Below are 27,935 nucleotides of genomic sequence, written 5' to 3'. Positions count from 1 at the left end.
CTTTGTTCCACGTCACCTTCAAACATGTGCTTTTTATTTATTTTTCAAACCTTAATACAATATTACTATGAATCATATGTTAGACATCCATAACCTAATTAATATTTTATCCCTTAATAATGTATTTTCTCTCATTTGTACCAGTTGGTTGAACATATAATTTTTTCCTTATTTTCACAAGTTAATTGATAGATTGTATCCTCACATTAATCAAAATTGTACTTTCAATCCTATTTCTATTTCTCGTTCTTAACATGGTATTACGACAATACAAGTCAATCAATGTATCAATCGTAGATATTGATCATTTGCAAATGTAGCTTATGCTTCTCAATTGAATATAGAAGGACAATCACCTAATTTCATTCCAAATTAATATTATGAGCAACTACAACATATAGCACAAGCCTTATCTACACTCAATCATTGTCTTTTTAGTAATTCTGATAGTTATATCAATACTGCAGGTTTGTTTCGAGTATCTGTAATATTCATTAACTCTGCTAGTTCTAATTCATAAATTCTCGATAGTGGAGCTATGGATCATATAATATCCAAACTTTTGTTATGACAGAACCAAAGTCTCCAATCACGTCTAATTTTGTTAATGGAGGGACAACACGTGACACACTCTGGCAATGTATTCTTTAATCCTGACTTTAAATCAAACAATGTTTTATGTGTGTTTTTATTCTGATGTCCATCAGCAAAACTTACCAATAACTTGAAATGTTGTGTCGCCTTCAATCCTTATTTTTGTTATGCAGGACTTGACTACGGGGAAGATGATTGGCTCGAGTAAACAATTTGGAGGTTTCTAGCGTATTTCTTTATCTCCAATCAAACCTTCAGCCAATCAAGTATCTCAATCATCTGATTTGTGACATCTACGCCTAGGTCATCCTTCATTTTCTCGCTTTAAATTTCTAGCTAATCAATTGCATCTTGATAATACTATTTTTTCTCATAACTGTAGTATTTGCCCATTAGCAAAACAAGCTAGGTCGTCTTTCCAAGAAGCTCAGTAGCAACACATTCTGCCTTTCATATGATACATTGTGATGTTTGGGGACCTCATAAAATTCCTACCCATTTTTGTTTGCGTTTTTTTCTAACTATTATTGATGATTTTACTTGATATACTTAGGTTTTTCTTATGTAACATAAATCAAAAGTACAACATTTGTTAATGAAGTTTATTAAATTTATTCAAGCTCAATTTCACGCTAATATCAAGATAGTACGATCAGACAATGAGACTAAGTTCCTATCTTTGCAACCATTTTTTACTTCTTGTGGTTATTGAATTTCAGCACACTTGTGTCTATACTCCACAACAAAATGGAGGAGTAGAAAGTAAGCATCGTCATATTCGAAATGTAGTTAGGTCTCTTCTCTTTCAATCAAATGTTCCACTTAATTTTTTAGGAGAGTGCATTTTAACTATTGTTTATGTTATAAATAGAACACTATCTCGGTTGCTATCTAACAAGACACACTTTGAAGTACTTTACAAATGACCACCTACATTTCATCATCTTAAAGTCTTTGGTTGTAAATGTTATGCAACTGTAGTACATCCTAAACAAAAATTTGAATCTCAGACAATTCTTTGTGTTTTCTTAGGATATCCTAATGGTCACAAAAGTTACAAATTATATGACATACAATCTCACAAATTCTTTATCCCTCGTGATGTTAAATTTTATGAAAATGATTTTCCTTTTTTCATCAGCTTCACAAACTTTGACATCAGCTCCTTCAACTCCCATTTTATCACACCATGATTCAAACATCCATTTTCCTCATATTTCGTCATCTTCTTCACCTTCTGTTCCTTCTCCAGATTCATCCATTAATTCTAATCCTATCCAACCCGATACATCAGTTTCACTCCGACGTTCTACTCGTACCAAACAGTCTCCAGCTTGGCATAATGATTATTGGATGTCTCCTATAGCCAATCATTTAACCTTTAGCTCAAGTCCCAGCATTGGCACCAGGTATCTCCTTCATCATTACCTTTCATGCTCTCATTTTTCTTATACTCAATGTGCTTTTCTAACTCTTATTACAGCCTACCTAGATAAAACCTAAAACCTATGATGAGGCAGTTGGCGACCCATTATGGCAGTAGGCTATGAATGCTAAAATTACAGCTTTGGAATGTAATCATACTTGGTCTCTCATTCCTCTACCACCTGGCCATAAAGCTATTGGTTGTCGTTGGGTGGTACAAAATTAACTACAACTCTGATGATTCTGTTGAACGTTATAAAGCTCGGCTGGTAGCAAAGGGATACACTCAAGTTGAAGGTATTGATTACAAAGAGACATTTTCTCCCACAACGAAACTTACTACACTTCGTTGCTTACTCACTATTGCTACTGCTAAAAAATAGTTCACTCATCAGTTGGATGTTCAAAATATCTTTCTCCATGGTAATCTAAACGAGGAAGTCTACATGTTTTTACCACTAGGTCTTCACCGATAGGGGGAGAACACAGTATGTCGACTACATAAGTTTCTTTATGGGTTAAAACAGGCTTCTCGCAATTGGTTCTCCATATTCTCTACCACTATAAAAAAATGTAGATTACACTCAGTTAAAAGCTGATTACTCTTTATTTAAGAGTAGAGGTATTTCTTTCACCGTAGGTGTTATCTATGTTGATGATATTCTGTTGACAGACAATGATTTCAAGAAATTCAACATCTCAAGACTTGTTTACTCAATAAACTATTTATAAAATATTTAGGGAATTTGAAATATTTTTTGGGCATTGGATTTTCTCGATCTAGAAAAGAAATGTTTATGTCTCCAAGGAAATTTACTTTAGACATTCTTCAAGACACAGGTCTTAGAGGGGGACGTCCAGAAAAATTTCTTATGGAGCAAAATCTGAATCTTTCTTTAACAGAAAAAGATAAGTTGAATGATCCAAGAAAATATAGACAGTTGAATGACAGATTAATATATTTAACTGTTACCAGACCTTACATAGTGTATTCCGTTAGTATGCTTAGCCAATTCATGTGTGAACCAAGAAAACCATATTGGGAAGCAGCTCTTCGAGTTCTGAGATACATCAAAGGTACTCTTAGTCAAGAACTTCTACTACCATCTGAAAAAAACTTGAGATTACAAGCATATTGCGATTCTGACTAGAGTGGTTGTCGAACTACGAGACGGTCTATTTCTAGTTCTGCATCTTCTTGAAAAATTCAATTATTTCTTGGCAGTCCAAAGAATAAACCAATGTGTCCAGATCATTAGTAGAAGTCGAGTATCAAGGTATAAAATATATTTGATATAGTCGTCATCCATTAGTATTTTTTTTTTCCCCTTACTTTTATGAGTTGATATATTTTCTTTGTTTTCATCAGTTGGTTAGCGGTATATTTTCTCCTTGTTTTTAGAAGTTAGTTGGCAGCTTTTCCTATTTAAACGTTGTCAATAGTAATGAATATCGTACTTTGGATGCCACTTTTGGTTCTCATTCTTAACACAAAGGCAATTAAGATAAAAACGACCACTTTTTGGCCAAATTAAAGTGTCAAAAGCTATATTAGATTTTTAATTAATAGTATTAAGTAAGTTATACCGCTCAACATGCTCTAATATGATGTTGTGTGAACTTGTATAGGTTGACTTGAATTTCAATGGACAGAATTGGACTAACTCCAAGTATAATTTATCGAGTTCAATTTAAGCTACTCAGGTAGGTGGTTTTTCTACCGTTTGGGCAACATGAATCATTTGTAGTATGAATGACATGTGCCCTATGACCCTTGTATGTGTCATACCTTATGATTGTTATGTTTATTATTATATGATGAGATATGTCATGTTATGTAATATCATGTTGACATGATATGCTACTTATGAATGTGACATGTTATGAAAGTATTATACCATATTATACAAAACCTTCTGTAATGACATGAAATGATTATGTTATGTATGTATTGTATCCCGGATACATGTCATGATTTTAAACTATGAGAACTTTAAGTATATTTTATGTTTACGTGTATTAGGATACTTTCGCGTTATGATTAGTATGGACATGTACAATACGATATTTATGTTTGTCATGAAGTTATGATACGGTATTGTATATACAACAATACTATGCATGCTCCATTCCTTCCGTGGTATTCCAATAGCATGGGTGTACGCTAGTCAAAGGCCAAGTTCAGAGGGTATGTATACGAGCTCACCTGGGGTCCATATGCAAGTATGTGGGCCGTGTGTAGAGTAGTACTACACATCCAATTCTACCTAGACTGGAAGTTGAGACCATAGATATGAAATGATGTTTTATGATAGGTCCCGAACATAATTACACGTAATTACATTTCCTAATAGCAGTAGTGAAGTCACTTACTGAATATTTCTTAACATTTATATTTTACAGAATCATTATTCAACGTACGATAAACTATGATTTTAAAATGTAACAATAAAAATAATAATGTAAAGATTAATTATAAAATGAGATCTAACGAAAATATATGTCAGAAGTAGAGTTTAAGCTAACATCAAGGGATCGTAGTAGCTTCAGCCTAGGCAAACCAAGTAAGTGATCATACTATTTAACTCGGTCGGAAGAATTATCTTATATATGATGACACATGCCTAGTGGCTTATACATGTGTCATGTGTTTGTTATGATGTGTTATGATGACATGTAATGTCATGTTATGATGATAGGTTACATTATGATGATATCATATATTATGATGTTGGGATATGTAATGATTGATGGTGTTACTATAACACGTGCAGAAGTAATTTGGATCTTAGGCACTCTAAGTACATAAATTATAGTAAATTAGCTAGCATGTTCAAAAGCGTTAAAACTCAATGCGTTTGAATACTAACATTTTGTAGTTCAAATTCTTTTTTCTTCGGGAACTGGTTTCGAACCGCCACTAGTGTCTTCCCTACTATTCTCTGTCCTTAGAACGGGATTGTGGAATTTAGTGACTGACTAAACTTGATAGGAATTTAGTATATGTAAAAAGAGAGTTTTGAGAGATTTTCTCAAAATTTTTCCCGAAGAAGTTACATGTACCTTGATCACTCTATTTATAGAGTCATATTTGCATGTTCATGCAAATTTGAGATTACCAAATTTTGACACTCAATATTCCACTCAAATTTGTGGGGTTATGTGGCAAGTATGCAAATTTGAGTTAACCAAATTTTGACACTCAAAATTTCACTTAAATTTGTGGGTTTTATTTGATAAACCTGCTTAAAAACCAAATTTTGACACTCAAAATTCCACTCAAATTTGTTGGATTATGTGGCAAATATGCAAGTTTGGTTAAATCATATATTGACACTCAATATTCCACTGACTCAAACATAGATTTTCCAGAGAGTGAATTCAACTTTTTGACTTTCTTTATTTTAATTCAACCATTAATTTAAATAAGTAATTTTATATCAAAATAATATTAAATGATTAATTAAACAATTTAATTAATATTTAATATTAAATCAAATATCAATCCCAATGGATTATAAATTCCTATTCATAATTAAAATATTTGAATTTTATTTAAATATCTCCAATTCTCTCGTTTTGTTTAACTCATAATTAAAACAAAATGCGATTAAATATATCATATATATTTAGCGTATATTCTCTAATTTGAATTCGAATACTTCGAACTCACTCGTCATACTGTTTTAAGGATTAGTTCGATATGAGCTAGTAGGGGACATAATGGACCTACAGATCATGGGCTCCAACGCGAGATTAACCGACTAAACTCATTAACCTTGTTAACCAACATTCGTTAACTACTAGGACACTCCACTATAGCCTAGTAGTTGCACTCTCCTCACTATAGATATATTTATGTCCATTTGATATAACCATGATTCGTAAGTCGATCCTTCACAGGTTGTTCAAAACTAGAGCTAGGTCAATTTACCGTTTTACCCCTAAAGTTCTTGTTCCTTAAGTTCCACTGATCCTCTAATGAACAATTGGTTTGTGGTCCAACCACAAAACCGAATCCCTCTCGGGTCAATGAGAGGGTGGGGCCCCTTGTTCAAGACCTGGAGTCAGTACTTAAGGGAACAACTTCTCTACTATCCCTAAAAACGGGTAGGAGCGAATTCCATCTTACACCCTATGTCCCCAGCTATTCACCCAATCTTACCCTTGAAATGGGAGGCTTATTGAGTCGGCGAACTCAGGTCACTCTTACCCATGCAAATCTAAGGATAATTATGAATAAACAGGTGTTCATAGTTAGCTCAGGATTAAGATCGAGTTACCTAAGTCATGGAGTGAAAAAATCAGTCTCAACAGTAAACGACATTATAAAGTGAAAGTGATTTTCTTCATGGTCCGATCTTATGCAATACTCATTGCATAGGACGCCCCCACTCACATGTCTCCACATGTACAATTTATTGATCACATTGTTTGTATCATATACAAAAGTGGGCCGCATCCATAGTGTCCCCAAGATAAGGTACTCAGCCTTATCCCTATACTATAGATCATTTTGACTATATACTTGAACTTGATCCACTCTTATCTCTCTACATATAGTTCAAGTAATCATACTATAACCAGAGTATTCTTAGTTTATTAGATTTAGATTAATGATCATAAAATTCACTTTATTCAATAACAATCTCTACTGAATAAACATCAATAATAACTTTATTGAAAATAGAATATGTTTTTGTTTACAAACTATGAGTTTTAGGACATAAAACCCAACACATGTGCGCATACATGGGCCATGTGTGAAGGAGTACCACACATCCAACCCTACCAAGAATAGAAAAGCACCCAAGGCCATGTAAAGTTTACTAAAAGATAGGTCCCACTCATGTGTTGTATGTGTTGCATGTGTTTGCATTTCTAACCTCAACAGTGTGGTGATTTACTGAGTATTTCATAAAATACTCAAGCCACATGCTACCTACATTTTTCACGTAAAGGCAAGACACTAATGTACGGCTGGGTGAAGTTGAGGATACCATGGAAGTTGAAGAGGGGCATTATTAGTAGCTTACGTTTATTTGACTGTTTTTAAGTTAAAGCATTGAACGTTGTTTTATTTAGAGTTTTTTGAATTCATTTACTCAACGTTTTATCTTCAGAGATATGTTTGTTTGAATTTTTGGACCTTTATGAAAGACTTGGTTGTGTTTTCCAAGGTTATTTATGATGAGATTTCGCATAATGAGTTATGCATGCATGAGTGATGTCACTAATTAGGATAAGAAAATTAGGGACGTTACATCATTAATACAACACAACTCCACACATCCATCACATGTTACCATAGGTAACATGCATGGACAAGCTTTCATACATTCATCATTCATAACATCACTTAAGAGTTGTGTATCACAATACTCTTCATTATCATAATCCAACATGACATGTCATACAAGCATATCATCGAAATAAGAGGTATCATTATATTATGTCTTATCATCATCATACATCTCAGGTAATCATGTCATAATGCATCATCATCATAACGTATCATAACATCATAACATAATGTATCATCATAACATATCATAACATCATAGCAAACCACATCATTATAACATATACATCATATCAACATACATGACACGTGCAAGGGCCACTGGGCACGTATCATCATACATAAGACAAGTCTTCCGACTGAGCCGATAGTAGGGTCACTTACTTTGTAGGCCTAGGTTGAAGCTACTACGACTTTTTGATGTTAGCTTAACGCTACTTTCTGAAATTTAATTATGTCTAAAAAGTCCAACAATCATAAATTAGAATTCTACATTTGGAATTGACTCACCTAATTTTGCATAAAATAATTTAAACTTACTCCTAATAATTTAAACTAGATAAGAGGTAGTCATACTGTGCTTCTGAAGAGTTGAAAATAGTAGAAAAGAGTTCGAACATATCAGACCCAAGCTGGATCAATCGAAATGTCAGTCTCGAGCCATCAGAAAGTGTATTCTTTGATCGACTTCGAACCGTTCAAGTGGGATGATAAAATGAAGGAAGGAATCTCCCTTTTAGAGTGAGGGAGGTTCCAACTCCCCACTTCTCAACTTAAGCTACGTCGTACAATTTCCCTTTCTTTTTTTTTTCTTTTTTTTCTCTAATTTTTTGGTTAATTCAAAAATTGTGAGTGTACCTCACTTTTTATTTGTTCTTCTTCAACCCTCAACCAAATATAATAAGATTTGTTCCTATAAATTCATGAGATTAAAATGAATATTTTTTATGAAAATCGAGTCAAGATCGTTTTTGAGATTAGTTGAGCTTAACATCGTTGAGTTTTAGAAACTAAATCATTAGATGTGGTTCTTGAGTCATTAGTTTCACTTCTATGAATATGAGTACAAGATTTCTTAAGAAGGCATCAAGAGACGAAAAGTGGAACTCAAGCAATTGGGACGACTTATGTTTGATACTTGTACGAATTTAAAGGAACTTTTAGAAGGCTCATAAAGACTTAAAAGTCAAATATCACATTATACTTACATAATGATTTAAGTGTACATCAAATTCGAACGGAGTAAAGACATGGTTCCACTTTGGTGAATGAGTCTTCTCCAATAGCGTATCCCTCAAACAGTCTGTTACATTTATTCAAGTTCATTAAATTTCAATGTAGAACATTTGAAATATATTTTCAGAGATTTCAAAATTTTAAAAGTAGAATAAGTTCGAAATGACATGACATACATGTAGTAATAGTCTTATACTTGAGAGAAAAAGTAGGTTCTTTCTTTTCTGCGCACTTTCGGTTCACACAGTACTCCTCAAGCTCCTAAGTCTTCACGACACTTCCACCATAGTGTGAGCAGGGAGCAGCTCTGAAAAGCGAGACCTACTTCCAAATTCGCTTCCTACAACACCACGAAAATAGTCAACTATGGTAGTCGGCTGATCCCATCATTGGTGAAATCCAATTCCTTGACATCTTTGGAGCGAGAAAAAAGCGAGCTTAGAACCTTTTACCCTTACAAAAGTGGGAAAGTGTGGACGAAATGGTTAGTTTGTTTGATCCGACGGCCAACGAGGAAGGAATGGTTAGTTTGTTTGATCCGACGGCCAAGAAGGAAGGACCCACATTAGATGATTAAACCTCACCTGTATCCAAACCCATCCTCTTCGTCAATCTAGGGTTTCCCCTCGCTCCATTTTTCCCAACAATTTTCCCTCCCTTTCTTCCACCCCTCGCTCTCCAAATTCATTTTCGATTCCTTCCTGTGGCGTCTCAAACAATCCAACATTCTCTACTTTCGGAGTTCGCTTCTGTAAGTTTGCTTGTTTCTTTCTTCTTCTCTGCTTCTAATGCCTGAAGTTTTCCGCCTACTTTTTGCGATTTCTCAGCTTTCGTTTTCGTTTCTGTAATTTCTTGTTTGCCATTTGAATCTTCCGCGTGGGGGAGTGGGACAAAGGGCTTTGTTTTCGCTTTTATCTATATGGGGAAATCTGGGACTCGAAAGAAGAAAGGTGCTTCCAATCATGCTTCTTCTGCTGTTAATTCCACTCCGAATGCTAATGGGGGTGTTGATTTGGATTCTTCTATATTTTTGAAAAGAGCACATGAGTTGAAAGAAGAGGGGAATAAAAGGTTTCAGAATAAGGATTATGTTGGTGCTCTTGAACAGTATGAAAGTGCACTTCGTCTTACCCCCAAATCCCACCCTGATCGAGCTGTGTTTCATAGCAATAGAGCGGCCTGTTTGATGCAAATGAAACCAATTGATTATGATACTGTTATTGCTGAATGTACCATGGCCCTCCAGGTCCAGCCTCTATTTGTTCGTGCTCTTCTTCGGAGGGCTCGTGCATTTGAGGCTATCGGGAAGTATGAAATGGCGATGCAGGACGTGCAGGTCTTATTGGTTGCCGATCCCAACCATCGAGATGCTCTTGACATTGCCCAGCGGTTAAGGGCTGCTGTGGGTCCTCGCCAGGAGGCTCAACAGGACCTTCAGAGCCGCCCGTCGCCTGCTGCTCTAGGTGCCTCGGCTGTTGGTGCTCCCATTGCAGGGTTAGGCCCATGTTTGCCTGCCCGACCGGTTCAAAAGAAGGCAGTAGCCTCCGTTGGGGGTGCTACTGGACTGCTAAATAGTAAAATGGATAAGCATCAAGGAGTTCTACCTACTGAAAATGGCCCAACTGAACCCAAATTGCAATTTCCTAAAGTAGTCTTGAAGCCTTCAAGTGGATCTTCAAAGGCTCCTAATGTATGTGAAGATAAACTGAAGGAAGGTTCATTTTCTTCGTTGTTGTCACATGCTCAAAGTCAACATCAAGAACCTAAGGTTCAGTTGAGGCCTTTGAAGCTTGTCTATGACCATGACATTAGGCTTGCTATGATGCCAGTGAATTGTAACTTCAAAGTCCTTAGAGAAATTGTGAGCAAGCGCTTTCCTTCATCAAAATCTTTATTGATCAAGTATAAGGATTCGGATGGTGATCTGGTGACAATAACCTGTACAAGTGAGCTTAGACTTGCGGAGCTTTGTGCCGATAGCCTTTCTCTCAAGGACCCCGAAGAAGATAAACCTGCTTCAATTGGAATGCTTAGATTGCATCTTGTAGAGGTGAGTCCTGAGCAAGAGCCACCGTTGTTGGAAGAAGCGGACGAGAAACCTGTTGGAATTGAAGAGTTAAAGGGAGATGACAGCGGGCACGCTTCACCTCTTGGGGAGTCTGTGGCAGAAGCTACTGATTCTGAAAATGATAAGATAGATAAGGAAGTTGTGAAGGAGATACCAGGAGCTTCCGAAGATCCTGAGTGCAAGGAAGTTGAGATGGACGATTGGTTATTTGAATTTGCGCAACTTTTCCGAACCCATGTTGGTATTGATCCAGATGCTCATATAGACTTGCATGAGCTTGGAATGGAGCTCTGCTCCGAGGCTCTTGAGGAGACGGTAACTAGTGAAGAAGCTCAGAATCTTTTTAACAAGGCAGCATCTAAATTCCAGGAGGTTGCTGCTTTAGCTTTCTTCAACTGGGGTAATGTTCACATGTGTGCTGCAAGGAAACGCATTCCGCTAGACGACTCGTCTGGAAAGGATATTGTGGCAGAGCAGCTTCAAACTGCTTATGAGTGGGTGAAGGAGAAGTACTCCCTAGCAAGAGAGAAATATGAAGAAGCTCTTTTGATCAAGCCTGACTTTTATGAAGGTCTATTGGCCCTTGGTCAGCAGCAGTTTGAAATGGCCAAACTTCATTGGTCTTTTGCACTAGCTAAGAAAATAGATCTCTCATCTTGGGATTTTACAGAAACACTTGAGCTTTTTGACAGTGCAGAGGAGAAAATGAAAGTAGCTACTGAGATGTGGGAAAAATTAGAGGAGCTGAGGGCAAAGGAGCTAAAAGATCCAACTGCAAGCAAGAGGGAAGAATTATCGAAGCGACGTAAGAAACAGCCTGGCAGTGCAGACAGTGAAATGCAGGGAATAGGTGGCCAGCTCGAGGTTTCACCGAATGAAGCTGCAGAGCAAGCAGCATTGATGAAGTCACAAATCCATCTATTCTGGGGCAACATGCTCTTTGAGAGGTCGCAAGTGGAATGTAAAATAGGGACTGGAGATTGGAAGAAGAACCTTGATGCTGCTGTAGATCGCTTTCGACTTGCTGGAGCTTCCGAGGCTGACATTTCAGTCGTTTTGAAGAATCATTGTTCTAATGAAGCTGCTGGCGAAGGCGATGATAAGGAAAGCTTAAAAATAAACGGCAATGTGAATCAAGAAAAGGAAGATATCATCAAGGAGGTCGATCACACATCATCTAGGTAGCTGTCAGAAATGACAGTATCGCATTATATGACCCGAAACCGATTGCTAGAATTCATTACAACGAACAAAGAAAAGAAATCACATTGTTTCAACCAGGCATTAGGATGACTGCTTTTGAACGACGTAGTCGAATCCGGGCACAGTTAGCAGCTGTGTAGATTTCATTGGGGCAGATTATGAATTCTGAGTGGTAAGTCTCTTAATCCCTTCACCAGTAATCAAATAATTTGTGCGCCAGATTGATGATTTATATCTTAAAGAAATGAACTGATTTTGGTTTTGCCTGATTCATAACTTTTTGGTAGTGGTCAGATTTTGTTGTTGGTTGTTTCATGAGTGAGGCTAGGCTTTCATACAATGTGTAAAAGCTTCCCTTCAGATTCATGATCAAGGCAGTTCTCATAGTTGGGATGATCCGTGGTTCCTGTTATGACAACTTTCTCTCTTCTCCTTCTCCCCATTTAAAATGTAGGCGTTTGTTGCTCGATTAATGATGGCGTCCTTCGCAAGTATGTCGAAGAAAACATTCGGGTGATGGTCGTAAGCCCTCTCGTGAGCTCTGCATCTGCCAAATTTGTTCCTACACATTTTGAAAGTTACTTACGAGGAAAAATTGGAAATTCAATTGGAGTCTTACACTTAAATTCATCCCTCAAGCCCCCTTTCAATTGGAGTTTTGAGGAGATTTTTGAAGAACATCATGAAGAAAGTTGAGCTCTCTAACCACTTTAATGAAGACTAAGGAAGGAAGAAAATTTTGGAAAATCCATTAAGGTGAGTATCCTGCACTAGTTTGTCTCGCTGAAGAAGACAATGACGTGGTTGATTGAACTGAACCGCCCACACCATGCTACAGTTGATCCAACCTCAGTCTTAAAATTAACCCTTCAATGGCTAGTTCTTTCCCCTAAATACCAATAGTGATTGAAAGTCAACTCATTATGGAACATACCCAATAAAATTGGAAGAAAGTGACCTTGGGAAGGACTTGAACCGAGCCCTCGAGTACGCCCGAATAAGTAAGTAGTCATTTTGGTCTTTTCTTATGATATACTCGTGAGAATCACTTGAACCTAGAAAGTCAAAGATTATTCATATTTAAGTGAATATAAAAATATTAGACTATTTACCACACTTTAAGGGCCTAAATGAACATTTTTCTCGAAAATCATGTCTTAAAATAATCCACTAAATGTCTTTTGCTACTTATAGTTATTTTAAGTCTTTATGATGGGCTCATACAACTAGACCTCATGGAGCGGATTTCAGGGTCCCTTGACCTAAAATGGTGCTCTAGGGCCATAAACCAAGCCATGACACTCAAATTGGTAGCTACTACTGACCTACACTATGAATGAAAATACAACCCAACCTACACTAACCTAAACTATTAAATTGGAAAAAAAAATCTACCCTAACCTAAACTATTAAATTGGAAAAAAAAATCTACCCTAACCTAAACTATTAAATTGGAAAAAAAAATCTACCCTATGCATGTGCTATGGTCACGAGATGTCGAATGATCCAATAGGAACCAACCACCGACGAAAGCGTAGGACGTATACAAGGAGTTAGAAGCTTACGTATATATTTGAGGGAGTACGTTGGCTAAGGCCTACCAAGTAAGTGGCTCTTGTAGCTCAGTTGGTATCAGAGCTCTAGGTTATATATCTTGTAGACTAGCCTACGGCATAGGTTGGCATGTTCCACAATCCAATCGTCAACGCCCATCATCTCATTTGCATGTGTTTGTTGTATAACCCCGATAGGGGGTCACTTACTGGGTATTCTTAAAATACTCAAGCCTCGTACTACTAAATTTTCAGATAAAGGTAAGACATCGATGTGAGACCGATGGAAGTATCGCACATCCTAGGACCGTGTCACATGAATATGATAAACTTGTTTTCCAATTTAATAGTTTAGGTTAGTGTAGGTTGGGTTGTATTTATATTCATAGTATAGGTTAGTATAGGTTGGGTTGTATTTATATTCATAGTATAGGTTAGTATAGGTTGAATTTCATTTGCGTTATTTGTATAGATTAGTACCAGTTGAATTATAATTGCATTAATAAACTATAGGTTAGTGTATGGTATTTAATTTAACATTGTTTTTTATTTCTTTCCCTTGTATTTGTTTATTCACAAGGTAATAAAGGAGATATGAATTAATGTTGAAATTATAAAGTGTCCATGGAAGCAATTCCGTGTAAGGTTAGAAGTACAGTAATGACCTTAGATTAAATGGGGGAAAATTTAAGGTCATTGCAACAAACTTTTTTATATATATATTTTTAAAATTTACCAATATAATAAACACAAAAATAACCCCAAAAGTAGGTAGCCCTAATATTGGAGTCATGAAATTATAATACAGGAAATCAGGATGAGATCTTTCTTTTCATAAAAACATCATGACCAGGGCTCTTGTAACAACCCTAGATTTTTACTAACCTAAAGTCGCTACTATCATCATAGTCTAAGTTCTTATGCAAAATTTAACTCTTACAAACATCATCGTAACTTTATCTTAAAAAATGTAACATCAACTTAAAACACTGCCATGGCCTTACGTGTTCGAGATCATAATTCAAAACAAGATAAAAACAATAATACTAGAGAAAGTAAAACATGAAATGCAAAATGATCTATACTAACCTAAATCTAAGAATTTAAAATGTTACTAGCTTATGCATTCGCCATGATCTCTGATTTGCAATGTCGTCGTAAGGTGTACATGGGTGTCTAGCCTTTAACTGAAATAGAAGTAGCACACGGCTTGAGTATTTTAAAAAATATTCAGTAAGTGACCCCACTATTGGGGTCGAAAAACCATCATAGGAGTGACAACACATGCAACTCATGTTCTAGGGACCTATCGTTAAAACCTTCATAGGGGTGGCCTCCAATCCGGTCTAAATTACATGTGTAGTACTTTCCTACACACGGCCCACACTTGCGAGCGTGGACCCCTAGGCGGTTCACATCCCTTGGATCCCATCATAGCCGAGCTAGCTATCCATAGCGATGTCTGGAGATCAGCAGGCCCTTGAGTGTCGTGCGAAGCATGATGATCATCATCATCCTAATGTACACGTTCGTACTCATCATCCTAAAAGGAGAAGTTTCTAGATGTATATGTACACACAAAATGCATGAGGTCCTTATAGTTTTTCATCGTTAAGACATATTTATTGCACCATACTAAGTTTCATTCTCATATTACTATAAGTAATATGTGCATTGGTCTTCATACATTCATCATCATTAACGGTAACTAGGGTTGTGTCCTAGGAAAATCATCCTCATAATGTAACATGGCATTTACAACATGCATCTCATCTTAATATGGGAAAAAGCGTCGTATTAAGGAAATTCTTCAATCTTTCATCATTATGTTATCATGCATCATCATCATCATACAACGTCATCATATAACAACATCAAAATCATCATATAACTTTATAAGGTATCATCATATAACTCATTCACATCATCATACGTCATACATCATACATCATCATCAAAGCATCATAAGTATAAAACATAAATGCCATGTGTAGGGACTACTAGGCACTTGTCGCCCTACATAAAAAAATTGTCCAACCTATCCTATAGTAAGGTTACTTACTTGGTTGGCCTTAGTCAACGTTTCTCTATGTTCGAGTACGTCCACTTTATGTTTCTCGAAATTTCTCCATGTATCTCCAATTGTCGTTTCCTATTAGAACAGTATTTCACATTTCTAATGCAATTTAACTTGAATTTGTGAACTAAGGTATCTTATTGACCTTGATTACCAGGGTCAAAATCAGGCATGGAAGGGTAAACAATGTAAAGATCGAGTCAAAATCACTAAACCGAGCTGAATAAGCAATTTTTTAGCTAAAGGATTGCGTGAAGCCAAACTGAGCCAAGCCTAGCTGCTGGAGCCGAAGTAGCCAGCTTCAGCATGTGCGACACATGTCATTGGGGGAGAGGTGATGTGCGTGCGGGTTGTGTTTTGGGTCAGCACGGGTGTCGGGTTTCTTTCTTGGGTACGCGGGTCGTCTACTATTTGCGTGGAAGGGCCATGACTATTGAACTAAGTGTCGGTTGGGCTGTGACTTGTAATTTTGACTGAGTGGTTTAATGCTGAAATTTAGTTACTGGGCTGGAATGTTTTGATGAGCTGGACAGTGTTGTTGGGCTGGAACGAACTTTGGGCTAGAAGGTTTTCTTGGGCTAGGATGTAGCCATTGGGTACTCGGGTTTGAGTCCGACCCGGTGGATCCTACTTCTCCACCCGACTTCTTCGAGATTTCTTGAGGATTCTCTATCTTCTTCAAAACTCACCGATGTCGTTTTCGTTGCTCTTTCTCGTTTATCCCAGTTCATTGTATGTTGTGGTTGCTTTATCTCATGCTCCCACAGTGTTGTACGTCTCAGATGTATCTATGTTGGGTTTTATGTCCTAAAACTCATAGTTGGTAAACAAAAACATATTCTATAAAGTTATTATTGATGTTTATTCAGTAAAGATCGTTATTGAATAAAGTGAATTTTACGATCATTAATCTAAATCCAATAAACTAAGAATACTCTGACTATAGTATGATTACTTGAACTATATGTAGAGACATAAGAGTGGATCAAGTTCAAGTATATATAGTCAAAATGATCTATAGTATAAGGATAAAGCTGAGTACCTTATTCTGGGGACACTATGGATGCGGCCCACTTTTGTATATGATGTAAACAATGTGATCACTAAATTGTACATGTGGAGACATGTGAGTGAAGGCGTCCTATGCAATGAGTATCGCATAAGATCGGACCATGAAGAAAACCACTCTCACTTTATAATGTTGTTTACTGTTGAGACTGATTTTTTCATTCGATGACCTAGGTAACTCAATTTTAATCTTGAGCTAACTATGAACTCCTGTTTATTCAGAATTATCCTTAGATTTGCATGGGTGAGAGTGGCCCAAGTTCGCCGACTCAATAAGCCTCCCATTTCAAGGGTAAGACTGGGTGAATAGCTGGGGACGTGAGGTGCAAGACGGAATTCACTCCTACCCGCTTTTAGGGATAGAAGAAAGGTAGTTCCCTTAAGCACTGACTCCAGGTCTTGAACAAGGGGCCCCACCCTCTCATTGGCCTGAGAGGGATTCGGTTTACTGGTTGGACCACAAACCAATTGTTCATTAGAGGATCAGTGGGACTTAAGGAACAAGAAGTAACTTTAGGGGTAAAACGGTAAATTGACCCAGCTCTAGTTACGAACAACCTGTGAATGATCGACTTATTAATCATGGTTATATCAAATGGACAGAAATATGTCTATAGTGAGGGGAGTGCAACTACTAGGCTATAGTGGAGTGTCCTAGTAGTTAATGAATGTTGGTTAACAAGGTTAATGAGTTTAACCGGTTAATCTTGGATCGTTGGGCCCATGATCTATAGGTCTATTAGGTCCCTCTGCTAGCTCATATCGGACTAAACCATAGAATAGTGTGACGAGTGAGTTCGAAGTGTTCGAATTCAAATTAGGAAATATGCACAACATATATACGATATATTTAACCGCATTTTTGTTTTATTTACGAATTAAACAAAAAGAGAGAATCTCAGATATTTAAATAAGATTTAAATATCTTAATCAATTATGTGTCGGAATTGATTGAGATTGGCATTTGAATTAATATTAAATATTAATTAAATAGTTTAATTAATCATTTAATGTTACTTTAATTTGAAATTAATTATTCCAATTAATTGTTGAATTAAAACGAAGAAAGTCAAAATGTTGACTTCATTTAATGGAAAAATCCATGTTAATGGAATTTTGAGGTGTCAAAATTTGGTTTAACTAAACTTGCATGCTTGCCAAATAAACCCCACAAGTTTGGTGATCTCAAATTTGCATGAACATTCAAACATGACTCTTTAAATAGAGTGATCATGGTACATGAAAGGTCTTCTTCTTCTTTGGTGAAAAACCTTGAGAGAAACCTCTCACAAACACTTTCTTCATATATACAAAATTCCTCCCAAGTTTAGTCACTCACCGGATTCCACAATCCCATTCTAAGGCCGAAGGATAGTGGAGAAGACACTAGTGGTGGTTCGAAACCGGTTCGTGAGAAAAAGGAGTTTGAACTATAAAAGGTTAGTATTCAAACTCATTAAGTTTTAATACTTATGAACATGCTAGTTAATTTATTATAATTGATGTTCTAAAAGTGCCTAAGATCCAAATTGCTTCCGCATGTGTTATATTAACACCATCAGAACTCTTAACTGGAATCCCATAAACATATGAGTCAAAATTTTCTACTTCTCAAATATCAGTGAACTTACCAGGTCGCGGTGGGGCGTGTCAAAAACTTGAGCCACACAGATATTAGACTCTATACACTAATTTCTACCGGATCTAAGATCGGTCCTCTGATACCAAATTGTCGTAGCCCAAAATTTGAGACTTGAAATGAAGGGTGAGACTAACAAACTATGCAATAAAAACATGTAAAAAGAGATAGAAAAGAAGAAATTACGGGAAAAATTTAGCAATTAAGAAGCAAAACTACAATCAAAACAAAATGTTCAAGTAGTGTATGAATTTCATGAAAAAGTATGTGGGGTACAAAATATGTGAAGTAACTATGCATGACATGTAAGGACTTCTAAATGCCCTGGGACATACCTTTGTGGCTTTAAGACTCCTACACGCGCTCCCACCTCGATCCATGGCATCACACACATAAAAAAAGAAGAGTAGAAAGAGATGAGTATGAGAATACTCCGTAAGCAACTTACTTGTAGGCTCTTTTCACATCCTTATTTTAGTAGGTATCCCCGAACTTGTCTCGGGGTTCTAGGACGTGCAGACTCAATTGCAACTCTCTTTTCTACAACTTAAGAGGCTTGCCCACCTTATGTAGAGGATGATCAGTGTCTTGAGATGAGGCGGGACCTCATAAGTAAAACTTAGGGGACAGTATGGCTGGATCTAAATCAGTATCGTTCTCTGAACATCATCCGTGGAGGTTAGCTAACAACCCTCCCACGGACCATACTACCACTAAAATCAAGAGTTCGTAATTCCCTGTGTGCCAGTCAGCTACTAAGTCATCCTACATCGTCTCACGCTTTCTCGCTCAGGGACGGGTTTCTACGGTTCAGAGGTCCTGTTTAGGAGACCCCTTAGTTATCACCACTAGGTCGGAGCACAAATCACACTACCCTATCCAGCTCTACCTAGCTCAACAATTTCAGTAATGGAGTTCAGTCTTGGTGGGTACGGTATCGAAGTAGCAAGGATAGTAGAGGCTTTGGTGATACTATCCACGCTACTCAATCTGGCAAGCTACCTCAGTTGTCTATTGTAGCCAATGTGTCCTAAGATGTACCAAGATTTGAAACAACACGTATGATGGTGAAGCATGAAGAAAGACGTAATCGAGTTTGTGAGCAAATGCTTAGTATGCCAACAAGTGAAAGCTCCTAAACAAAAGACAGGTGGGATGTTAAAACCCCTAAGTATACCGGAGTGGAAATGGGAAAATATAGCAATGAACTTCATAGTAGAACTACCGAGAACGATGAAGGGCTATACAGTGATTTGGGGAATTGTCGACAGAATGACCAAGACGGTGCACTTCCTACCTGGGATAATAACATATACAATTGAAAACTAGGTTCAACTATATGTGAAAGAGATCATAAGACTACATGGAGTCCCAGTGTCGATATTGTAGGATCGAGACCCACGCTTTACGTCGACGTTTTAGCGCGAACTTCAAAAAGCGTTGGGTTCTCGCCTCGCATTTTGCATCGCTTTCCACCCTCAAACAAACGGTCAAAAGTAGGGAATAAATCAAATCTTTGAGGACATGCTACGCGCTTGCTTATTGTATTTTGAGGGAAGTTGGAATTCCAAGCTCCACTGGATGGAATTCTCATACAATAATAGCTTCCAAGCTACTATTAAAATGACACTGTTTAAGCCGTGTATAGGAAACCATGAGACGCCACTGTTACTGTTGCAGCCAAGGGAATAATAGAAGTGGTCGAAAGGACCATCGAAGCCCACCCAGAGGCTGTGGACTACGTGAAAACAAAGGATAGAAACATTCTACATGTCATCATTGCACACCGACTACTCAAGATCTTTGAATGGATTCAATGCCATCAACTTATCCTCCATAGACTGGCCAGGAGGATCGACGTGTTGGGCTTCACAATACTGCACCATGTTGGAATCACTAAATTCATCGCTCAATCTGCCCTTGGTCCAACAATACAACTTCAACATGAGCTCGAGTGGTTCGATCGCGTCCGCAAAGTGCTTCCAGTGCTTTACAACATGCATTATAGCAATAATAAATGGAGACCCCGGGAGTTGTTCGATGAAACTCACAAGGATTTGCTTGATAAAGGCAAAGAATGGGTCGAGAAAACCTCCGAGTCTTGCTCTGCTGTTGCTATCCTCATGGCCACTGTCGCCTTGGCCACTACCTTCACCGTCCTCGGTGGACTCAACTCAAAAACTGGCTCTCCGGTTCTCCTCTCTGACCCTATCTACCTGGTCTTCGCCGCTTTGGGCATCACCTCCCTCATCTCATCGCTCTCCTCCTTGGTTCTGTTTCTCTTGATCTTGAACTCGCCTTTTGAGATCGATTCTTTTCGACAAGAATTGCCAATTCAATTGTCCTTCAGATTCAATCTACTGTTCTTGTCGGTGGCGAGCACGATGATTGCGTTCGCTGTGGCGGTCGTGCTCACACTGGAATCGACCAACATGGTATGGGTAGAATGCCTTTTGTATTTGGTCACACTTGCTCCAATAACCATTTTTGTAGTAATGAAGTTGTCGCTGTTGCTGGAGCTGGAGAGAAGTGTTTGGAAGAGTCTACAATTTCTTTGGAATTTGCTACCGACGAGTTTCCTCACCATAGTTTTTCAGATTCCTTCCAAATTTTTAAGCAACAAATCTACCTGATTTTCATGTCTGGATTGGGAGCGGATATAACTGAGCTGGATACGTAATCAACTACTTTCTTTTCTTACCTTAATTACCTGCACTAGCTAGCTTAATAAATGTGAAGTTTGTTCCACATAATGTTCAAAAGTGTGCTTTTTATTTGTCTTTCAAACCTTAATAATATACATTTATATACTATTATGAAATTTGATTTAAGATATAAAAATATTTCTCAAATATATTTTGTCTAATAATTGTTATGGAATATTTTCTTTCCGTATTATTAGAAGTTAATTGATAGATTGTATCTTATTTAAACAATATTAACGAAAATTTTACTTTCCATCTCACTTCTATTTCTCATTCTTAACATGATATCAAAACAGTACAGGTCAATCAATGCATTAATCGTGGATATCAATCATCCGCAAATATGGTTGATGCTTGTCAACTGAATATAGAAGAAGAGTCACCTAATTCCATTCCAAATTAATCTTACGAGTAGTTGCAACAGATAACACTAGCCTTATTTGCACTCAACCATCCTCTTTTTGGTAATTCTGATAGTTACATCAATACTGCCGGTTTGTTTCCAGTATCTGCAACATTCATTAACTCTGCTAGTTTTAATTCATGGATTCTCGATAGTAGAGCTATGGATAATATAATATTCGACCTTTTGTTATGACGGAACCAAAGTCTCCTATCACATCTACACTAAATTTTGTTAATGTAGGGACAACACATGTGTCACATTCTGGTAATGTTTCTTTTGATCATGACCTTAAATTAAACAATGTTTCATGTGTGCTTTCATTAAATTTAAACCTGATGTTCATTAGCAAACTTACCAATAACTTGAAATGTTGTGTCGCCTTCTATCTTGATTCTTATGTTATGCAGGACTTGACGGGGAAGATGATTGGCCCGAGTAACAATTTGGAGGTCTCTATCATATTTCTTTATCTCCAATCAAACCTTCAGTAAATCAAGTATCTCAGTCATCTGATTTGTGGCATCTACGCCTAGGTCATCCTTCATTTTCTCGCTTTAAATTTCTAGCTGATCAATTGCATCTTGATAATACTATTTTTTCTCATAACTGTAGTATTTGCTCATTACCAAAATAAGCTAGGTTGTCTTTTCCGAGAAGCTTAATAACAACACATTCTGTATCTTATGATACATTGTGATGTCTGGGGACCTCATAAAATTTCTACCCATTTTTGTTTGCGTTTTTTTTCTGACTATTATTGATGATTTTACTTGATGTACTTAGGTTTTTCTTATCTCACATAAATCAAAAGTACAACATTTGTTAATGAACTTTATTAAATTCATTCAAGCCCAATTTCACACTAAGTTCCTGTCTTTACAACTATTTTTTCTTCTTGTGGCATTGAATTTCAGCACACTTGTATCTATACTCCACAACAAAAATGGAGTCACAGAAAGTAAGCATCGTCATATTCGAAATGTAGCTAGGTCTCTTCTCTTTCAGTCAAATGTTCCACTTAATTTTTGGGGATAGTGCATTTTAACTCTTATTTATCTTATAAATAGAAGACTATCACCATTGCTATCTAACAAGACACACTTTGAAGTACTTTACAAACGACCACCTACATTTCATCATCTTAAAGTCTTTGGCTGTAAATGTTATACAACTGTAGTACATCCTAAACAAAAATTTGAATCTCAGATAATTTCTTGTGTTTTCGTAGGATATGCTAGTGGTCACAAAAGTTACAAGTTATACGACATACAGTCTCACAAATTCTTTATCAGTCGTGGTGTTAAATTTTGTGAAAATGATTTTCCTTTTTCATCAGCTTCACAAACTTTAACTTCAGCTCCTTCAACTCCCATTTTACCACACCATGATTCAAACATCCATTTTCCTCATATTTTATCATCTTCTTCACCTTCGCTCCTTCTCCAGATTCACCCACTAATTCTAGTCCTATCCCACCTAATACATCAGTTCCACTTCGACATTCTACCCGTACCAAACAGCCTCCAACTTGGCATAATGATTATGATGGTGTTAATATAACACATGCGGAAGCAATTTGGATCTTAGGCACTTTTAGAACATCAATTATAGTAAATAACTAGCATGTTCATAAGTATTAAAACTTAATGAGTTTGAATACTAACCTTTTGTAGTTCAAACTTCTTTTTCCTCACGAACCGGTTTCGAACCACCACTAGTGTCTTCTCCACTATCCTCCGGCCTTAGAACGGCATTGTGGAATCCGGTGAGTGACTAAACTTGGGAGGGATTTTGTATATATGAAGAGAGTGTTTGTGAGAGGTTTTTCTCAAGTTTTTTTTTCACCAAGAAGAAGAAGACCTTCCATGTACCATGATCACTCTATTTAAAGAGTCATGTTTGCATGTTCAAGCAAATTTGAGATCACCAAATTTTGACACTCAAAATTCCACTCAAATGTTTGGCAAGCATGCATGGTTTGAGTTAACCAAATTTTGACACTCAAAATTTCACTCAAACTTGTGGGGTTTATTTGGCTAGTTTGGTTAAACCAAATTTTGACACCTCAAAATTCCACTAACATGGATTTTTCCATTAAATAAAGTCAACATTTTGACTTTCTTCATTTTAATTGAACAATTAATTTGAATAATGAATTTCAAATTAAAGTAACATTAAATGATTAATTAAACTATTTAATTAATATTTAATATTAATTCAAATGCCAATCACCATCAATTCCGACACATAATTGATTAAGATATTTAAATCTTATTTAAATATCTCCAATTCTCTAGTTTTGTTTAATTCATAAATAAAACAAAAATGCGGTTAAATATATCGTATATATGTAGCGCATATTCCCTAATTTGAATTCGAACACTTCGAACTCATTTGTCACACTGTTCTATGGTTTAGTCCAATATGAGCTAGGAGAGGGACCTAATGGACCTATAGATCATGGGCTCCAACGATCCAAGATTAACCGGCTAAACTCATTAACCTTGTTAACCAACATTCATTAACTATTAGGACACTCCACTATAGCCTAGTAGTTGCACTCCCCTCACTATAGATATATTTCTGTCCATTTGATATAACCATGATTAGTAAGTCGATCATTCACAGGTTGTTCGTAACTAGAGCTGGGTCAATTTACCGTTTTACCCCTAAAGTTACTTCTTGTTCCTTAAGTCCCACTGATCCTCTAATGAACAATTGGTTTGTGGTCCAACCAGTAAACCAAATCCCTCTCAGGCCAATGAGAGGGTGGGGCCCCTTGTTCAAGACCTGGAGTCAGTGCTTAAGGGAACTTCCTTTCTTCTATCCCTAAAAGCGGGTAGGAGTGAATTCCGTCTTGCACCCCACGTCCCCAGCCATTCACCCAGTCTTACCCCTGAAATGGGAGGCCTATTGAGTCGGCGAACTAGAGCCACTCTCACCCATGCAAATCTAAGGATAATTCCGAATAAATAGGAGTTCATGGTTAGCTCAAGATTAAAACCGAGTTACCTAGGTTATCGAATGAAAAGAAAACCAGTCTCAACAGTAAACGACATTATAAAGTGAGAGTGGTTTTCTTCATGGTCCGATCTTATGCAATACTCATTGCATAGGATGCCCCCACTCACATGTCTCCACATGTACAATTTAGTGATCACATTGTTTATATCATATACAAAAGTGGGCCGCATCCATAGTGTGCCCAGAATAAGGTACTCAGCCTTATCCTTATACTATAGATCATTTTGCTTATATACTTAGACTTGATCTACTCTTATGTCTCTACATATAGTTCAAGTAATCATACTGTAGCCAGAGTATTCTTTGTTTATTGGATTTAGATTAATGATCATAAAGTTCACTTTATTCAATAACAATCTTTACTGAATAAACAACCATAATAACTTTATTGAAAATAGAATATGTTTTTGTTTACAAACTATGGGTTTTAGGACATAAAACCCAACAAACTTCCACTTGGACTAAAATTCTAGTGGGGTTTTATAACGTTGAGTAGAGAGAAATACAATAAACTAGGGCATCACATACTCATGCCATTTCTCCCACTTGCCCTAGATTACATAACTCGTAGTTCTAGACTCACTAGGTGCCCTTCAAAAACTTTAGCCGTAAGGGGCTTTGTAAATGGATCAGCAATGTTGTGCTCTGAAGCTATCTGTGTGACGATCACATCTCCTCATTGCATAATCTCTCTTATGAGATGATATTTGCGCTCAATATGTTTTCCTCGCTTATGGTTTTTTGGTTCTCTTGAATTTGCAACTGCTCCACTGTTATCACAATAAAGAGTGATGAGAAGATGCATATTTGGAACGACTTCCAAATCAGTTAAGAACTTCCTAAGCGATACAGATTCTTTCGCTGCTTCACAAGCAGCAACATACTCATCCTCCATGGGGAATCAGCAATGCAACCTTACTTTATGCTTCTCCATATTATTGCTCCTCCGTTCAGAGTGAAGACAGATCCTGATGTCGATTTTCTCGAATCTACATCGGTCTGAAAATCTAAGTCAGTGTACCCTGTAAGGATCAGATCCTTAGTACCGTACATTAGCATATAGTCCCTTGTTCTCCTAAGATACTTGAGGATATTCTTAACGGCAGTCCAATGAGCACGTCTCGGATTGGACTGATATCTGTTGGCAATTCCCACAGCATAGCATATGTCGGGTCGGGTACATAGCATGGCATACATCAGACTACCAACCGCTGATGCATAAGGAATGTGTCTCATATCCTCAACTTCTTGAGGTGTCTTAGGACTTTGTTCCTTCGACAAATGAACTCCATGCCTGAAAGGTAATAATCCTTTCTTGGAGTCCTGCATCTTATATGGAATCAACATTTTGTCGATGTACGATGCCCGAGACAATGCTAGTGTTTTGTTCTTACTATTCCGAACAATTTGGATTCCAAGAACAAACTGAGCCTCTCCCAAATCTTTCATTTGGAATTGTGTCGCTAGCCAATGCTTAATGTCAAGTCAGAAATCCCACATCATTTCCAATGAGTAGGATATCGTCAACGTACAACACCAGGAAAGCTACTTTAGAGTTGACTATCCTTTTATAAACACAAGGTTCGTCAACATTCTGTTTAAAGCCATAAGATTTGATTGCAGTATCAAACTTTATATTCCAGGATCGAGATGCTTGCTTCAACCCATAAATGGATCTTTTAAGCTTGCAAACCCTTTGCTCGTGATCCTGTTCAATGAACCCCTCTGGTTGAGCCACATAGATACTCTCTTCAAGATTGCCGTTTAGAAAGGCTGTCTTAACATCCATTTGCCAGATTTCATAATCATAAAATGTTGCAATAGACAAGAGTATTCTAATCGATTTAAGCATAACAACAGGAGAGAAGGTTTCTTCATAGTCCACCCCCTCTCTTTGGGTATAACCCTTTGCTACTAGTCGAGCTTTAAAGGTCTGTACCTTACCGGTTTGGTCTCGTTTCCTCTTATAAATCCATTTGCAACCAATAGGTTTTACCCCATCTGGTTGATCTACAAGTTCCTAGACTTAATTGAAGTACATTGACTCCATTTCAAGATTCATGGCTTTAATCCACTGATCTCTATCTTCATCATTCATTGCCTGTTTATAGGTCAATGGATCCTCAATGCCATCATCAGGTATGATGACTTGAGTTTCTGCCAAACCCAAGTAACGATCGGGTTGAGTTATAATCCTCCCACTACGTCGAGGCATTCTCAACTCTTGAGAAGGATGTAATTGATCAGAAGTGTCAGCTCCATCAACAACTCTTATTGAAGGACTAGCTTGATCAACAACTCTTGTTGTTTTATCAATAGCTTCTTTAGAAATCTCACTTAATACTAGTTTGCTACGAGGTTGATGATTTCTTTCGTGGTCTTCCTCTAAGAATGTAGCGTTTGTTGATACAAACACTCTATTTTCTTGAGGGTCATAAAACAAACCACCTTTCGTCTCTTTGGGGTATCCTACAAATAGACATAATTTTGAACGGCGTTCTAATTTCTTGGGATTTTGCAACAACACATGTGCTAGACATCCCCAAATTCTAAAATGATGTAAACTACCTTTACGCCCTTTCCATAACTCATAAGGTGTTTCTGAAACACTCTTAGTAGGAACCATATTCAAAATGTATCTAGCAGTCTCCACTGCATATCCCTAAAACGGATCGGGTAATTGAGCGAAACTCATCATAGACCGAACCATGTCTAATAGAGTTCTATTTCTCCGTTCTGATACACCATTTTGTTGAGGCATACCAGGGGCTGAGAGTTGAGATCTTATTCCATGTTCTATCATATAGTCCTGAAATCTTAAGTCCATGTACTCTCCTCCTCGATCTGATCGAAGTGGTTTAATAGTTTTACCTAATAGATTCTCAACCTCAGTCTTATACTCTCTGAATTTTTCAAGAGCTTCGAACGTGTGATGCATTAGGTAAAGATAGCCATACCTTGAATAATCATCAATAAAACTGATGAAATATTCATACCCTCCTCGTGCTTTGACATTCATTGGACCACAAAGATTTGTATGCACGAGTTCTAAGGTTTCTTTGGCTCTATAACCTTTTTCGGAAAATGATCGTTTAGTCATTTTACCCTCAAGACAAGACTCACATGGAGGTAAAGAGTTGTCTTCTAACTCATTTAGAAGCCCTCTTTTAACCAATCTCTCAATCCTATTGAGATTAATGTGGCCTAGTCTTAAGTGCCAAAGATAGGTATTAGGAGAAATATTTTATTGTTTATTTTGAGTTTCAGCTGTTTTAAACATCTTGGTATTTAAAATAGCTTTTGTTTCGCTCGGTTTTAACATATATAAGTTGTTTTCTAGTTTTGTAGAACAATTATGAATACCTATTTTTCAAATGAACACTTCATTGATTTCAAAAGATACTTTATACAATTGTTCTAATAAACAAGAGATAGATATTAGATTTCTTTTTATTTCAGGAACAAAAAGTACATTATCTAATATAATGAATCTATCTCCAAAAAACAACTTTAAATTTCCTACTGATCTTGCTGAGACAACCTCTCTTGTTCCAACCCTGAGTGTTATCTCGCCGTCCGCAAGCATTCTCCAGGAGCTAGTTTCCTGGTAAAAAGAACAAATATGATTAGTCGCC

The 27,935-nt window shown here is 37.0% G+C and overlaps 1 protein-coding gene across 1 annotated transcript; it reads left to right on the top strand.

Moving 5' to 3' along the window:
• The first annotated feature begins 9,303 nt into the window (after positions 1 to 9,303).
• Positions 9,304 to 12,141, top strand: LOC111457004 (protein CLMP1-like). The gene has a single exon (XM_023099107.1). The coding sequence runs from the start codon at positions 9,477 to 9,479 to the stop codon at positions 11,808 to 11,810; it is 2,334 nt and encodes a 777-aa protein (XP_022954875.1). The 5' UTR covers positions 9,304 to 9,476; the 3' UTR covers positions 11,811 to 12,141.
• The last annotated feature ends 15,794 nt before the right edge of the window (positions 12,142 to 27,935 follow it).

Source organism: Cucurbita moschata, unplaced genomic scaffold (genome assembly GCF_002738365.1).
Source record: "Cucurbita moschata cultivar Rifu unplaced genomic scaffold, Cmos_1.0 Cmo_Scf00019, whole genome shotgun sequence".
In the NCBI taxonomy this organism is placed as follows: domain Eukaryota; kingdom Viridiplantae; phylum Streptophyta; class Magnoliopsida; order Cucurbitales; family Cucurbitaceae; genus Cucurbita; species Cucurbita moschata.
This window is presented reverse-complemented; position numbering and strand designations above follow the sequence as displayed.

Bases quoted from the DNA above. Each gene is read 5' to 3' on its own strand.
- LOC111457004 (XM_023099107.1), top strand. From the start codon at position 9,477: ATGGGGAAATCTGGGACTCGAAAGAAGAAAGGTGCTTCCAATCATGCT.